This window comes from Cotesia glomerata, linkage group LG1 (assembly GCF_020080835.1).
Source record: "Cotesia glomerata isolate CgM1 linkage group LG1, MPM_Cglom_v2.3, whole genome shotgun sequence".
Classification (NCBI taxonomy): Eukaryota; Metazoa; Arthropoda; class Insecta; order Hymenoptera; family Braconidae; genus Cotesia; species Cotesia glomerata.
The window spans coordinates 34,682,855-34,698,114 of NC_058158.1; the positions used below are offsets into that span (position 1 = coordinate 34,682,855).

The window sequence follows — 15,260 nt, forward strand, 5'->3', positions numbered from 1 at the left end:
TTATTAACTCGATGTAAAACTTAGGAAAATTAAGATATAGCAGTAAGCAAGTAACTCCTGTATATGAAACATCTTACAATATATCCCATATAACTTGCATATAAAATCTCATCATTCATAATACCGAATGCCAAATCCTCATCCTAACTAGTATAAATTAATAATAATATTAATTATTATTCACGAAAGTCCGTAACAGGAATACTTTCGTATTCTTTAGCGAATTTTAAAGAGCCCGCCGATCTGAGCCGAATCTAACTATAATATTGAGACATCTACAGCAGTAAAAACTTACTAAGCATCGGATCAGATCATAACACTAATAAGGTAAAAGACCGCCAATACCGTGTTGTTATGTCCTCCCCCTGGTGGACAACGATAGAAATCTTTATTTAAATTTAAAGTTACCGACGTGGTCTTTGATTCGCCCGGGAATATTGAAATACTCAACTTTATCAACGGGAACTTGTAGGATGAGGAAAATGATATAAAATGAATATAAATTAAATAAATAATTGAACGGAATTAAGTTAACTGAATCGAAGTATATATTCAAAAGACTTTACACAAAATTAGAAACGAGGTGATAAGTCTGTTATCTCCGATGATATAGTAGATGTCGATTCGATGCATTACGCGGCAAATTCACTATAATTAAAATTATTTAATTTAATTTATAATAAATTATATATTATAAATAATGCATTTTGTTTATATACAAAATTTGTTGTAGCACATAAATTAAAGTATAGTAATCTCCTTAAATAAACAATCAACAAACTAACTTTGTCAACATTTCTCAGAACTATAAAAGTACCCGAACAAGCTTGCTTGTGTTACTCGATAATTAAACTCCTTCCTTCTAGGTCCTAGCTGTACTTCTACTAAGGACACTCAGGTACTCGTCCTTTCCAGCCGTTGTTGAACTACCTGGGCTCGCCAGCAGAGTTTTTCTCCGAAGTTTCATCATCCCTGGGAATTTACCGGACTGAGTGGTTGAACTGGACTTGTCATGAATGAGGGTCACTAATCGGCTCAGACTATCTTCTTTTATTTTTTTTTCTCCCCTCCGGGCGGAAAGCGTCAATTTTCTGCCCGCTGCGCTAAATGAAAATGCCGCTTTCCGCCTCCGTCGAGGAGAAATAGTATATTACACATCTAGGGCAGTAAAATAAGAAATGTCTCAGATCACATGTAATTGTTGTCCGAGGCGAAGCCGAGGTCAATAAACATGTGATCTGAGGCTTTCTTATTTACTGCCCGTGGTGTGTATACTATTTTTCTCCTCGACGGAGGCGGAAAGCGGCATTTTCGTTTAGCGCAGCGGGAGGAAAATTGACGCTTTCCGCCCGGAGGTGAGAAAAATAATATTCTCACCACAGGCAGGAAATAAGAAAGCCTCAGATCACATGTTTGTCGACCTCGGCTTCGCCTCGGTCAACAATTACATGTAATCTGAGACATTTCTTATTTTCCTGCCCTAGGTAAGAAAATAGTATATTACACACTTAGGGAAGTAAATAAGAAAGCCTCAGATCACATGTTTGTTGACCTCGGCTTCGCCTCGGCCAACAATTACATGTGATCTGAGACACTTCTTACTTTACTTCCCTAGGTGTGTAATATACTATTATACAATATTTTATATTCCTTAAGGGATGAAAATATATTTTCTAATATTTCTATAATTACTTATGTCGAGAGCAATTAGGTAGCAATAGTATTTTTTTGCCCTCTGGGCGGAAAGTGGCAACTTTGGTCTCATTGCGCTAAACAAAGTTGCCGCTTTCCTCCTTCTTCGGACAAAAAAATATTATACAGCCCTTGGGAAGTAAAAAAGAAAACCTCAGATCACATGTAATTGTTGGCCGAGGCGAAGCCGAGGTCGACAAACATGTGATCTGAGGCTTTCTTATTTCCTGCCCGTGGTGAGAATACTATTTTTCTCCTCGACGGAGGCGGAAAGCGGCATTTTCATTTAGCGCAGCGGGCGGAAAATTGACGCTTTCCGCCCGGAGGGGAGAAAATTTATATATTTATGGCTTAATCCTCTTTTCTATTTTATTATTCCTAGTCTATTGTGCTGAATTTTCGGGGAGTAAAAATACATTTTAACAATAACCTTTTTTACTAATAACTAAAAGGTCTAGACCTAAGTTGTGGGGTTTTCCCAAAAGTTTTATTATAATTGTAAAAATAAATTTTCTTCCCTCCGGGCGGAAAGCGTCAATTTTCCGCCCGCTGCACTAAATAAAAATGCCGCTTTCCGCCTCCGTCGAGGAGAAAAATAGTATTCTCATCACGGGCAGGAAATAAGAAAACCTCAGATCACATGTTTGTCGACCTCGGCTTCGCCTCGGTCAACAATTACATATAATCTGAGACATTTCTTATTTTCCTGCCCTAAGTAAGAAAAATCCGTACAAAAACAGTTTCACTGTAAAAAAATCGCGTCAAGTCCACGTTCATAAGACTATTAAGAAAAAAAAATTTTATTTCTTTACAAAAAGATATAAACTAAAAAATTAAAAAATCCAAGTAACCGATATGGTTGTATATGATTTTCGGAAATTAAAAAAAATTTTGTTGTAAATTTAAAAACTAAAAGAAACAATTTTGGAACGTATTTAGTGTGCGTGGTTACGAAATATTTCACTTTTTATGAAATTTCTAAAATCTATCTTCTAGGACTTTTAAAAAAAATTGAAGTACACAATGACGCACACCAAGTACGTTTCAAAATTGTTTCTTCGAAAATTTTTTTTTATTATTTATTTTATTTGTTACAATGTATGGCATTGGTGACTGCCCTTTACATTTGAAAAATTTTTTTTTTAAAATTGCATTTTTAATTTATTAAATTTTCTAAATGTCAATTTTTTTTTCTTAATTTTTTATCCAGTAACTTATTTATTAGAAAAATTATTAAATATCTGCTAAATTAATTTTCATAGTTAGCAGTCGCTTAAGAAAATTTTTTGAATTTTATTTAATAAAAATACTTGTTCTAAAAAATAAGAAAATTAAGTTAGCCGACATTTAAAAATTTTTAGAATTTTTTTTATTAAAAAATTATCACAGAAAAATAAAAAAAAATTTTTCATTTGTTAAAAACTTTAAAAACTATAAGTGCAATTTTTTAGTTATAATTTAATAAATTAAGCAAAATAAAAAAATCAAAAATGTAACTTGATTATTATTATTAACAAATAAATTATGGCAAAAAAAAATTAAAAAAAAAAAATTGACATAGAAATTTAAAAAAATTAAAAATGCAATTTTTTAAAAATAATTTTTTAGAATTAATTTAATTGTTAAATAAAATTAAAAATTTGTCAAGTGACAGCTAACTTTAATGTCATAAAAATGAATGATACTGAAATTATAGCAGACATTTGATAATTTTTAATTTTTATAATCAATTAATTATTAAAAAAAAACATACTTTTAAAAATTCGCACTAACAATTTTTTGAAGTTTCTACAAGTGGATTTTTTTTACTAAATTTTTTTCAGTGTAATATAATTATTATAAAAATCTAAAAAATTGTTAGGTGTCTGTTAAATTCAGGGTCATAAAAATGATTACAAAATAATAAAAAAAATTTTCATATGTAAAAAACTTGTTAAATTGTAAGTGCAATTTTTAAAAAATATTTTTTAGTTCTAATTTAATAATAAAAAAAAATCAAAAAATTAAAAACGTCGGCTAACTTTAGTGTCATCTAAAAAAATATTTTAAAAAAATTTCATTTTTCATTTTTTAAAGTTTCTTCATGTCAATTTATTTTTCTCTTTATTTTTTGTGATAACTTATTTGTAATAAAATTTTTAAACTTATTAAATACATGCTACATTAATTTTCATGAATATTCTGGGTATATATACTATGTCATTAATTATTTAAATTAATTTTTGACATATAAAGACATTAATATGTACAAAAAAAAAATTAATCAGTAAATGACGTTTAATTCTTAACTTAAATCTAAAAATAAAATGAAAAAAATTTCACAAAAATTCGGGATTTTTTATTTCTATTTGTTACTGAATTTATAATAGCATAAGAATACATTAAGTTTTATAAAAAAATTGATGTTACTGTTCTGGGACAATAAAATTTTCCGATAAGAACCCCATTGATAAAAAAGAATGTTCAGTATCTTCCTGATCGACCATCACGTCCTCTGTCTTCGCGACTTTCGCGACCACCCTTCCGGCGGTCTCGGGAGCGAGATCGACGTTCGCGGGACCGCGACTTGTGCTTGCGTTCTCGGCCGCGTGATCGTGAGCGACTGCGAGAACGTTTTCCTCCCTTCTTGCGGCTGTACAAGTAACGGCGCAGCTCGCGGGAGATGGGCTTCAAGTGCATGAAGTTGCAGAATCCTGATCGGGTACATTCTCTGTAATAAAATAAATTAATTAATTAATAACTAATAATTACACAAGTAATTCATAATTTAAGATTAATTTTTGAAACCAATCAATAAGTCAATAAGTACATGTAAAATTTTTTTCATTATAATTTATTTATAAAAATTTAATAAATGTCTGTTAAATACAGTAATAATAAAATTAGCCAACATTTTTAATTTTGCTTAATTAATTAAATTAGAACTGAAAAATATTTTTGTTTTTAATTAAACTTTCAATTTTTCAAATTTTTTACAAATTAAATATTTTTGTAATAATTTTTTCAACATAAAAAATTGTAAAAATTTTTAGATGTCGGCTAACTTTATTGTTCATCATTAATTATATTTCAAATAACTTAATCTTGAGAATTTTGACAAAAAATGAAGATGTTAAATTATAAGAATTAATTGTATTATATTTACCCCATTTCATACTGTCTACAGCAAGCTTCGCGAAAATCAGTTACAGGTGATAATTCAGCATAAACTGGACGTCCACCGAACCAACGGTTGTTCAAATCATTAACAGCTCGCTCAGCATCTTCTTCACGGCGGAATTTTATGTAAACGTTTCCAACAAGGTGATCACCAAGATTGTCGCAAACATTCATTTCTTCAATCTCTCCATACTTGTCTTCACACTCGACAAATACATCTTCGAAGAAATTGTCATAATGCTCTTGCATTTCTTCATCGGAGACATTGGCTACCACTGGAATTTTAATTAATAATTATAAATAAATAAATAGGATATTAAAGAGCTAACTGTAAATTTTTTTTATTTTTCAAACATGGAATTTTTTAACTTCCCGCTAAGAAAATCAAAGATTTTCAAAAATCGGGAAGTTATTGTTTTCACCCCGTTTTGCAAAAATCGAGTTTTCATCAGATCTCGACGTTTGAAGGTCACAGGAAGCTTCCCTGACTATCCCCGCGAGATTGCCACTATGTCTGTATGTATATGTGTATGTGTATGTGTGTGTGTGACTATGGGACTCGCTTATAACTTTTGAACGACTGAACCGATTGGAACGTACCAAACGGCGTTCTAAAGAGTTCCCTCAAACTTAGATTTCCTGAGAATTTGAACCGATTCGGAACAATAGATTTTGAGAAATTTTGAAAAATCTCAAAAAAAAATAAGAAAAATCATTTTTGAAAGTGGTTTTTTTGGAATATCTTTTAAACGGCTCTATCGATCAACTTCAAAAACTAATCCGCCCTTAAGCTTGAAAAACCACGCCGATAGTCGCTAATCCGGTCAAAATCGGTTGATTCGTTCGAGAGATATCGTGAACGAAAGAAAACCAAAAAAAGTGTTTTTTTGACATAACTTCATCATTTCTTCTCGGATCGTTTTTGATGATAAAGAATAATTTCAGAGCATAAAAAACCGCGTCGATCACCGCCAAAAACGAGGAAATCGGTTGATTGGTTCGAGAGATATCCTCGATAAAATATTTGGAAACAAGTGTTTTTTTAACTTAACTCCGACATTTTTTGGAATAACTTTTAAACGGCTGCACTGATCGATTTCAAAAACTAATCAGCTATTATCATGAAAAAGTTACGTTGACCGCCGTCAAGACGGTCAAAATTGTTCAATTCGTTCAAGAAATATCATGAACGAAAGAAAACCAAAAAAAGTGTTTTTTTTTTTTGGAATTACTCCAAATTTCCTAGTTTTATCAATTCAAACTTGAAGATTCTTCATGAAACTAAAATAATTGCGTCAAGTACTGCCAACCGCGTGAAAATCGGTTGATTCATTTAAAAGTTAGTGCGGTTTGAAAATTTAAAAAATATTGTTCTATGATACTCCTATCAGACTTTTGAGCTCGAAGAGCTCAAAATAACACATAAATTGTATTTTTGAGCTCGAAGAGCTCAAAAACGTAATTAGTGCAGTTTTATGCACCTAGGTATAGAATTAGCGGGAAGTTGCTGGGATGGCCTTCAGGGTCTACCGTTTTTCTAATTTTTTTAAATAAATTAAATCAATTTTTCATCAAAAAATTATTATAAAAATTGATTAAATTACTTCTTACCAAAACTTAATGAATTTATTATTAAAATTTGACTGTAAATTAAATTTACGTAAGAAATTGCATTTTTAATTTTTTTAAAATTTCTACATGATAATTTTTTTTTTTGTCATAATTTATTTGTTAAAAAAATTATTAAAAATCTGCTAAATTAATTTTTATATATAAATACGTAGTTGTAATAACTATATTAGTTATTTTTTAGTTTGTTTTAATAAATAATTACTTACAGTGAGAACCGTCAGCACTTTTAGCAGAGTTTTGAGGGTTGACGTAAAGGTTTTGGAGTAAGCATGTCTGCAAAAAAAATTTTTCAAGTTTAGAAGTTTAAAAGTATGTGTAAATATTAATTGTTTAATAAATAATTAAGTTGTTATTGTTAGTGTAAAATATTATTTATTATTTACCTGGCTAAAAGTTGGTTTGTTGTGAATCCTTGAACATCTATCACCGTGACGACACGCTCCGATTTTGAAATAAAAAGAACAATTTACTCTGAAAAAAAATTAGTAATTAAAAAAAATAAATTAAAATTTGACAGGTGTATAAAATAAATTTCAAAGAAAAAAAATAGTAATAAATAGGGTATAAATAAAAATGAAGGTTTGTTAGTAATGTAATCAACTTACTTGTCCTTTTCAGTACCGAAAATAGAAGCTAGATATTCAGCCATTTCAGCAAATATTTACTGATGGAATTATTGCTTTTAATGTAAATAAATATATTCTGGAGACATAAAACGTATCAGCGATGGTAAAAATCCATAAACATTTTTAAGAATCTCGTTTAATTATTTTACAACACGCTGGAACTGTTAGAGGTGTTTTTGCAGGTTAACTGTAGACTATATATTTAGTTGCTGTTGGTATAAGAAAGCCGGCTAGTTGAGGGCGCCACTAGTTTTGCGAAACTTGTCGAGCATTACCGAATATTTTGAGGAGTGACTTTAAAAAATAAAAAAAGTTATTAACAGTGCATGGAAATCTGAAAATTTTTTTGGAAAAATTTATTTAATTTATGAAAATTTTTTTTTGACTAAATTTTAGTTCAAAAAATTTTTTTTTCAATATTAAAAAAAATATCTTGAATAATTTTTCACGTCAATTTCTATTTTATCAACGCATTTGTAAATAAAAGATTTTTTTTTACTGATAATTGTTCTTATCAGAAGAATGATAATTTTTTTTTTTTTAATAAATAGTTACGTCTTACGTAAAAAAGTCTTCAAGTGATTTTTTTTTGTGATTCTAAGAAAATTCTAAAATTTTTTGACAGCTAAAAAATATTAAAAATATTTTAATAATATAATTTTGAAAATTTTTTTATTTTTAATTATAAAGTTTCATTAATATAACCAGAAAATTGTCTCTTTTTATTTTTCACGTGATTATTTTCAACAATATTTAATTTATTCTCACTGAGACTGTCAGCGGCTACTTTCAGTGTGTAAAAAAGTGCGCGAAATGTAGTGATGCGGTTGAGAAATGCGCTTCTGAAATTTTATTATGATTTTCGGAGTTGTTATAATATTTTTCTGGATAAAATAACTGTTTTATAAATTAAATTTTAAACAATAAAATTAATTTACTTAATTGCGAGTTAAATTTAAATACAAACACATAAAATCATCAATAATGTCGCGTGTGAGTATCTCAATAATATCACAACAATTTTTTTAGGTTATCTAGCAGTTATAATTCATAATATACTTAAGTAGCTAGTATAAATTCATGATAATGTACTTGAAAAATTTATTATCAAAAGTGTAATTGTTGCTGTGTGTTTTTATTCTAGGACATTCGATCGTATTTTTCATTTCCTAAAGGACAAAGCAAAAATGCACCGGCAGCAAAGCCGTCAAAGATTAACAAAAAACCGTTGTCATCTGATGAGGAAGATTCTCATGCAAGTCCAAAGAAAAATAAAGCTAAAAAAGTAAATATTTTTTTTATTTAATTTATTATATCATATTTTATGATCCTAAACTAACAGCTGACAATTTTTAAGATTTTTTTAACAATTAAATTATTATATAAAAATGATAAATTAAAATGAAACTTAAATTAAGAGAAATCTAATAATTTATAGAATTGTTTTAATAAATAAATTATAGTAAGAAAAATGTTTAAAGTCATGAAAATTAAATTAGCTGACTTTAAGTTAATTAATCTATATTATTAAGAGAATAAGAAAAATTTTGTGTCCAAGATAAAATTTAGTCATATGATAAAATCGGTTTTTATAGTGAAATTTAATGTCATTGCAAAGGTCTTGATTTGAATTTGTTTTTTTTCAACTTTTTATATCATTCTAACCGATAGTCAATTTATTATTATAAGTATTTCGGCTGCATTCGATAATTCTCTATCTCTAGATACATAATTAAGAAATGACCTTATATCTTGTGAACTATTGACATGTTTAAAGATATAAGCTCATCTCGACGTTACACTCATCATGACCTTTCATTTGAGTACCCACATCAATTTTTCATATATTTTATATATTTATATATATAAATATATGAAAAATATAACAAAATGCATGTGGGTACTCAAATGATAGCTCTTGATGAGTGTAACATCAAGATGAGCTTATATTTTAAAAAATGTCAATAATTAAGAACTGACTTTGCTATCTTGTCAACTAATGGTATTTTTAAAGATATAAGCTCATCTCGATGTTACATTTATTGATACCTTTCATTTGAGTACCCACATTAATTTTTCATATATTTTATATATTTATGTATATGAATATATGAAAAATATATGAAAATGCATGTGGGTACTCAAATGAAAGCTCTTGATGAGTGTAACATCGGGATGAGCTTATATTTTAAAAAATGTCAATAATTAAGAACTGACTTTGCTATCTTGTCAACTAATGGTATTTTTAAAGATATAAGCTCATCTCGATGTTACATTTATTGATACCTTTCATTTGAGTACCCACATTAATTTTTCATATATTTTATATATTTATGTATATGAATATATGAAAAATATAACAAAATGCATGTGGGTACTCAAATGATAGCTCTTGATGAGTGTAACATCGGGATGAGCTTATATCTTAAAACATGACAATAATTAAGAAATAGCTTTATATATTGTGAACTATTACCATTTTTAAAGATATAAACTAATCCCGATATTACACTCATTGAGATCTTTTATTTGAGTACCCACATCAATTTTTCATATATTTATATATATTATAAATATGAATATATGAAAAATATATCAAAATGCATGTGGGTACTCAAATGATAGCTCTTGATGAGTGTTACATCGGGATGAGCTTATATCTTAAAAAATCTCAATAATTAAGAACTGACTTAGCTATCTTGTCAACTAATGATATTTTTGAAGATATAAGCTCATTTCGACATTACTCTCATCGATACCTTTCATTTGAGTACCCACATTAATTTTTCATATATTTTATATATTTATGTATATGAATATATGAAAATATATGAAATGCATGTGGGTACTTCAAATGAAAGCTCTTGATGTGTGTAACATCGGGATGAGCTTATATCTTTAAAATCGTCAATATTTAAGAAAGTACAGTGCAATTTAAAAAGTCATTATTTAATAAAGCAAAATTTTATTTATTTATAGCTCACAAGTCTCATAGTGACTGCAAGGTTGCTAGTTTGTTTTATTGAAAGATTGTTTTTTAAATAAAATTAAAAGAAAAAATTTTACATGTAGAAAATTAAAAAAATTATCCGTGCAATTTTTAAAAACTATTTTTCTTTCTTTTAATTTATAAAGTTTAATTAATAAAGAAAATTAAAAAATTGTCAATTGTTACTAGCTTCAGTGTCATTAAATTGAATTATTTAAAAATTATCAAAAATCATAAGTGAATTTTTAAAAATAATTTTTTTAATCATAATTGATTAGTTATAATAAAATTTTATGAATCATTTTTCTCGTAGACAAAAAAAACTTCGAACCATATTATATCAGACTCAGACGACGAGGATACGGTGACAAAACCCGTCTCAAGGGGGTCCTTCCAACGAAGGGGAAGGACAAGGTTAAAGAGAAAGAAAAAGAGCTTAAGCCCGTGACTCTTGACAGTATATTCAGCAAAGAACCAGTCAAACGTAAAACGCCCCCTGCGCCGATTCCCAAAAAATTAAAAGAAACCGAGGCGAGAGTTTTCACGACGACAAGGAGTTCGAAGCAACCTTGAGCCAGTTGGACACGACAGAAATCGAAACGATATTCCAGAATAAAGATAAGACTAAGGACAAGGAAAAGAAACTGGATCAGCTTAGCGGAAAACGCAAACCTAGTGATAGCGACAATGAAACCTCGCCTAAAAAAATAAAGCTCAGCGAAGATGTTAAAACAGAAAAAGAAAAGTCTAAAGTCAAGGATAAAAATTCCAGCCATTCAAAATTGGAAGTCGAAGTTGACAAAAAGAAGAAACAAAAGAACGACGCTGATGATGTGTACGAAGAAAACATCGCTAAGAAAAAACAGCACGCGGTTGCTTATCAGCAGTACCTCCACAGAGGCGGCGCGAGGAACCCCGGCTCCAAAGAAATTCCCAAGGGAGCCGAAAACTGCTTGGCTGGTTTGAGTTTCGTGGTGACTGGAGTCCTGGAGTCTTTGGAGCGCGAGGAAGTCGATGAGTTGATAAAACAGTACGGAGGTCGTGTGGTTGGAAACTTGTCCAAGAAAACTAATTATCTCGTGGTCGGAGACGCTGCTGGAGAGTCTAAGATGGCCAAGGCGGACTCTTTGCACGTTAAAAAAATTTCTGAAGATGAATTATTGGAGATGATCCGCTCCAGGCCAGCTGGTAAGTCCTCCGCTGTGATTCCTAGTCGCAGCAAGAAGAATAGTAGCTTTAATAAGTCTACAGATGATGAACTCAAACCTTCACCTCCTAAAAAAATTTCTTCTGAGGTCAAACCTAATAAAATTGAAGATGTTGAAATGAAGAGTGTTAATATTAAAGATGAAAATATTTTTAAAGCTCCAATTTCATCCAAAGAAGCTTCAAAATTTGTTGCAAGTTCAGAAAAAGCTTCAACATTTGTTCCAAGTTCGGAAAAATCTTCAACATTTATTGCAAGTTCGGAAAAATCTTCAACATTTATTGCAAGTTCAGAAAAAGCTTCAACATCAAAACAAGAATTTTTTGGTAATAATCACATAGAAGCTTTGGTAGAAAAATACCGTCCCAAAATGATGAAGCAAATAATTGGCCAGCATACTGATAAAAGTTGCGCCAGAAAATTACAAGCGTGGATTCTTAACTGGCACAAAAATCAAAACGGCAAGGTTAAGCCACCTAAGCCTTCTCCGTGGGCAAAAAACGACGATGGAGCTTTTTATAAAGCTGCTTTGTTGTCCGGAGCTCCGGGAATTGGAAAGACTACCACTGCCCAGGTGGTCTGCAATGAACTCGGCTACGACTTGGTTGAATTTAACGCGTCAGATACGAGAAGTAAGCGTCTGCTGAAAGAAGAAGTCTCGACCTTGTTGTCTAATACGAGTGTCAAAGGTTACTTCTCGAGTAACAAAGAAGACAAGACTTCTAGGAAGCATGTGTTGCTGATGGATGAGGTTGATGGTATGGCGGGCAATGAAGACCGTGGAGGTCTTCAAGAGCTGATTAATCTTATCAAAGCTGCTGATGTTCCGATTATTTGTATTTGCAATGATCGGAATCATCCCAAGATGAGGACTTTAGCGAATTATACTTTTGATCTGAGGTTCCAGAAGCCTAGACTAGAGCAAATTAGGGGCGCTATGAAGTCGCTGTGTTGCAAGGAAAATATTTCGATCTCTACGGAGAATTTGGATCGGTTGATACAGTCGACAAATTTTGATATAAGACAGGTTATTAATCATCTAGCGATGCTCAAGGGTGAACCTGTGGAGAAAAAGGAGGGAAGGATTTCCGGTGATATTAATAAAGATCTTAAACTTGGACCCTGGGATGTTGTTCGCAAAGTTTTCAGTGCTGAGGAACATAAGAATATGAGCATTCATGATAAGAGTGACTTGTTCTTTCATGATTATAATATTGCTGGGCTTTTTGTGCAGGAGAATTATTTATCGGTCGTGCCTAAAGTTCCCAAGTAAGTTTTTGTGGATAAATTATTTATATAACTAGAAAATCGAGGTGTTTTTGCCAACATGTTTATTGTCGATATTTTAAATGGGAATAATTAAGAAATTACGTTGTATTTTGTGTACGGAAGATGTTTTTAACGATATAAGCTCATCCTGATGTTATGCTCATCGAGACCTTTCATTTGAATACCCACATGAATTTTTTATATATTTTATATATTTTACAAATATGAGAAATATCATATATATATAAAATATATGAAAAAAATCGTGTGCATACTCAAATGAAAGGTCTCGATGAGCGTAACATCAAGATAAGCTTATATCTTAAAAAATGTCAATAATGAAGAAATGACGTTGTATTTTGTCTACTGATGATATTTTTAACGATATAAGCTCATTCCGGAGTTACACTTATTACGACCTTTCATTTGAATACCCACATGAATTTTTTATATATTTTATATATTTCATAAATATGAGAAATATCATATATATAAAATATATGAAAAAATCGTGTGCATACTCAAATGAAAGGTCTCGATGAGCGTAACATCGAGATGAGCTTATATATTAAAAAATGTTATTAATTAAGGAATGACGTTGTATTTTGTCTACTGATGACATTTTTAACGATATAAGCTCATTCCGGAGTTACACTTATTAAGAAGGGTTTACATTTTTCCTCTCTCTCGCCCTCTATTGGACAAACGAAAGTATCTCTGTCATACTTGTACAACAAATGGAATCTTAAATAAATGAAAATTTTCCAAAAAAGCGCTTTGCTCTTCGATAGATAATTAAATTATCTATCGAAGAGCGAAGTGTTTTTTTTCGAAACTTTATCACATACATGAGAAAAACACGTTTGAAAATCAACTATAAACCGCTCTTAAGACTTTTCATTTGAATACCCACATGAATTTTTTATATATTTTATATATTTCATAAATATAAGAAATATCATATATATAAAATATATGGAAAAATTGATGTGGGTATTCAAATGAAAAGTCTCGATGAGGGTAACATCAAGATAAGCCTATATCATAAGAAGTGTCTATAATGAAGAAATGACGTTGCATTTCGGCCACTGGTGATATTTTTAACGATATAAAGCTTTCATTCCGGAAAGTTTACACTTATTACGACCTTTCTATTTGAATACCCACATGAATTTTTATATATTTTATATATTTCATAAATATGAGAAATAGTCATATATATATAAATATATGAAAAAATCGTGTGCGTACTCAAATCAAAGATCTCGATGGGCGTATCATCAAGATGCCAGCTTTTATATCTTAAAAAAATGTTAATACCATTAAGGAATGACGTCGTTGTATTTGTCTACTGATGACATTTCTTTTAACGATATAAGCCTCATTCCAGAGTTACACTCTATTAAGACATTTACATTTGAATAGCCACATGAATTTTTTGATATAGTTTTATATATTTCACAAATATGTGAAATATCATATATAGTAAAAATATATGAAAAATCGTGTGTGTATTCAAATGAAAGGTCTTGATGAGCGTCACATCAGGGATGAGCTTATATCTTATAAAATGCTGGGCCAATAATTGAAATCACAAATTTGAGAAGGTTAAGAGATCTCTGCAAATATGAGAAATAATTAATTTTTATTACAGAGATCAAATATTGGAAAAGAGTTGCAAAAATCAGCTGACAGCTTGTCAATGGGAGATCCTTGAGTAGAACCTGAAGCTTGATCCTGGTGAAAAAAACGGTTTCTGGTAACTTTATTACCAGCTCAAGCTTGCTACTCGTCTGTAATTCCTGGCTCCGCTGATGTCCGGGCACATTGGTGCGCAAAATGAAATTTTCTCCTTAGCTGGCTTGGACGTAATTCCAAGCGCAATAAATTTGATAGAATATTGCAAGAAATTACAGATTCACACGCGACTGGTTACTGGCGCCAGTAAAGAAGCGGGATTAATATTTGATTACCTCAACGCATTGAGAGATAAAATTACTCGGCCGCTGGCGCTCAATGGCACTGAAGGTGGTTGATTCTGCTGTTGATGTCATGAATCATTACCATTTACTCAGGTATTTTTGTACAGAAAAACAGAAAAACAATTTACATTTTGAACTAAATAAATAAACGTTAATTTTTTTTTTTATTAGGGAAATCAAAAAAAAAGTTATTTTAACTAAAAATTAAATAAATTTGACTTAATTCAAAGAGAATTAAACTTTTTAAATTATTATTTTTGGTTCAAAAAATTTTTCTTCATTCAAGTTAATTTTTCTTAATTACCATTGAATTAATTCTTTTACTGCACTTTGAGGTTTTAAACTTACGTACAAAAAATACATAGCAAGTAACCAATTGGAAATTAATTAATTTCAAATTAATGTAAGCTATCGTATCCTAATTAATTCTGCTGAATAATATTTCTGTAAAGAATTATATAAGAATTACTCAAAAAAAAAAATATTAATTATTTATTAAAAATTAATTTTTAAAAAAAATTAATTTTTATTAAAACATTATCTTTTATTAAAAAATTAATGTTATCAATTTTTTGATCTATAGGGAAGATTTAGACGTAAATAGTTGAAGTTTCTTTATGGCCAGGTCAGCGTGATCCTTTCCAAGTGATCGATTCTAAAGTAAGAGCAGCATTCACGCGTTCTTATAATAAAAATTCAACCTT

The 15,260-nt window shown here is 30.0% G+C and overlaps 1 protein-coding gene, 1 long non-coding RNA gene and 1 pseudogene across 2 annotated transcripts; 2 read left to right on the top strand and 1 right to left on the bottom strand.

Moving 5' to 3' along the window:
- Positions 1 to 4,008: 4,008 nt before the first annotated feature.
- Positions 4,009 to 7,338, bottom strand: LOC123267724 (splicing factor U2af 38 kDa subunit-like). Its single transcript, XM_044732535.1, has 5 exons — positions 7,089 to 7,338; positions 6,867 to 6,954; positions 6,690 to 6,756; positions 4,838 to 5,126; positions 4,009 to 4,402 (listed from the first exon to the last, which is right to left on the bottom strand). The coding sequence occupies exons 1-5, from the start codon at positions 7,130 to 7,132 to the stop codon at positions 4,156 to 4,158; spliced, it is 735 nt and encodes a 244-aa protein (XP_044588470.1). The 5' UTR covers positions 7,133 to 7,338; the 3' UTR covers positions 4,009 to 4,155.
- A 555-nt stretch (positions 7,339 to 7,893) lies between these two features.
- Positions 7,894 to 10,468, top strand: LOC123267738. The gene is made up of 3 exons (XR_006510110.1): positions 7,894 to 8,102; positions 8,254 to 8,394; positions 10,412 to 10,468. It is a non-coding gene; the product is annotated as an uncharacterized LOC123267738 (long non-coding RNA).
- Positions 10,469 to 10,476: 8 nt separating this feature from the next.
- On the top strand, positions 10,477 to 14,295 carry LOC123275224 (annotated as a pseudogene).
- Positions 14,296 to 15,260: the final 965 nt, after the last annotated feature.

Excerpts from the sequence above, each read along its gene's own strand:
- LOC123267724 (XM_044732535.1), bottom strand. The coding sequence starts at position 7,132 with ATGGCTGAATATCTAGCTTCTATTTTCGGTACTGAAAAGGACAA. Across the intron at positions 6,757-6,866 it reads ACAAACCAACTTTTAGCCAG|ACATGCTTACTCCAAAACCT; the intron begins GTAAATAATAAA and ends TTTTTTTTGCAG. Across the intron at positions 5,127-6,689 it reads AAGTGCTGACGGTTCTCACT|TGGTAGCCAATGTCTCCGAT; the intron begins GTAAGTAATTAT and ends TTAAAATTCCAG.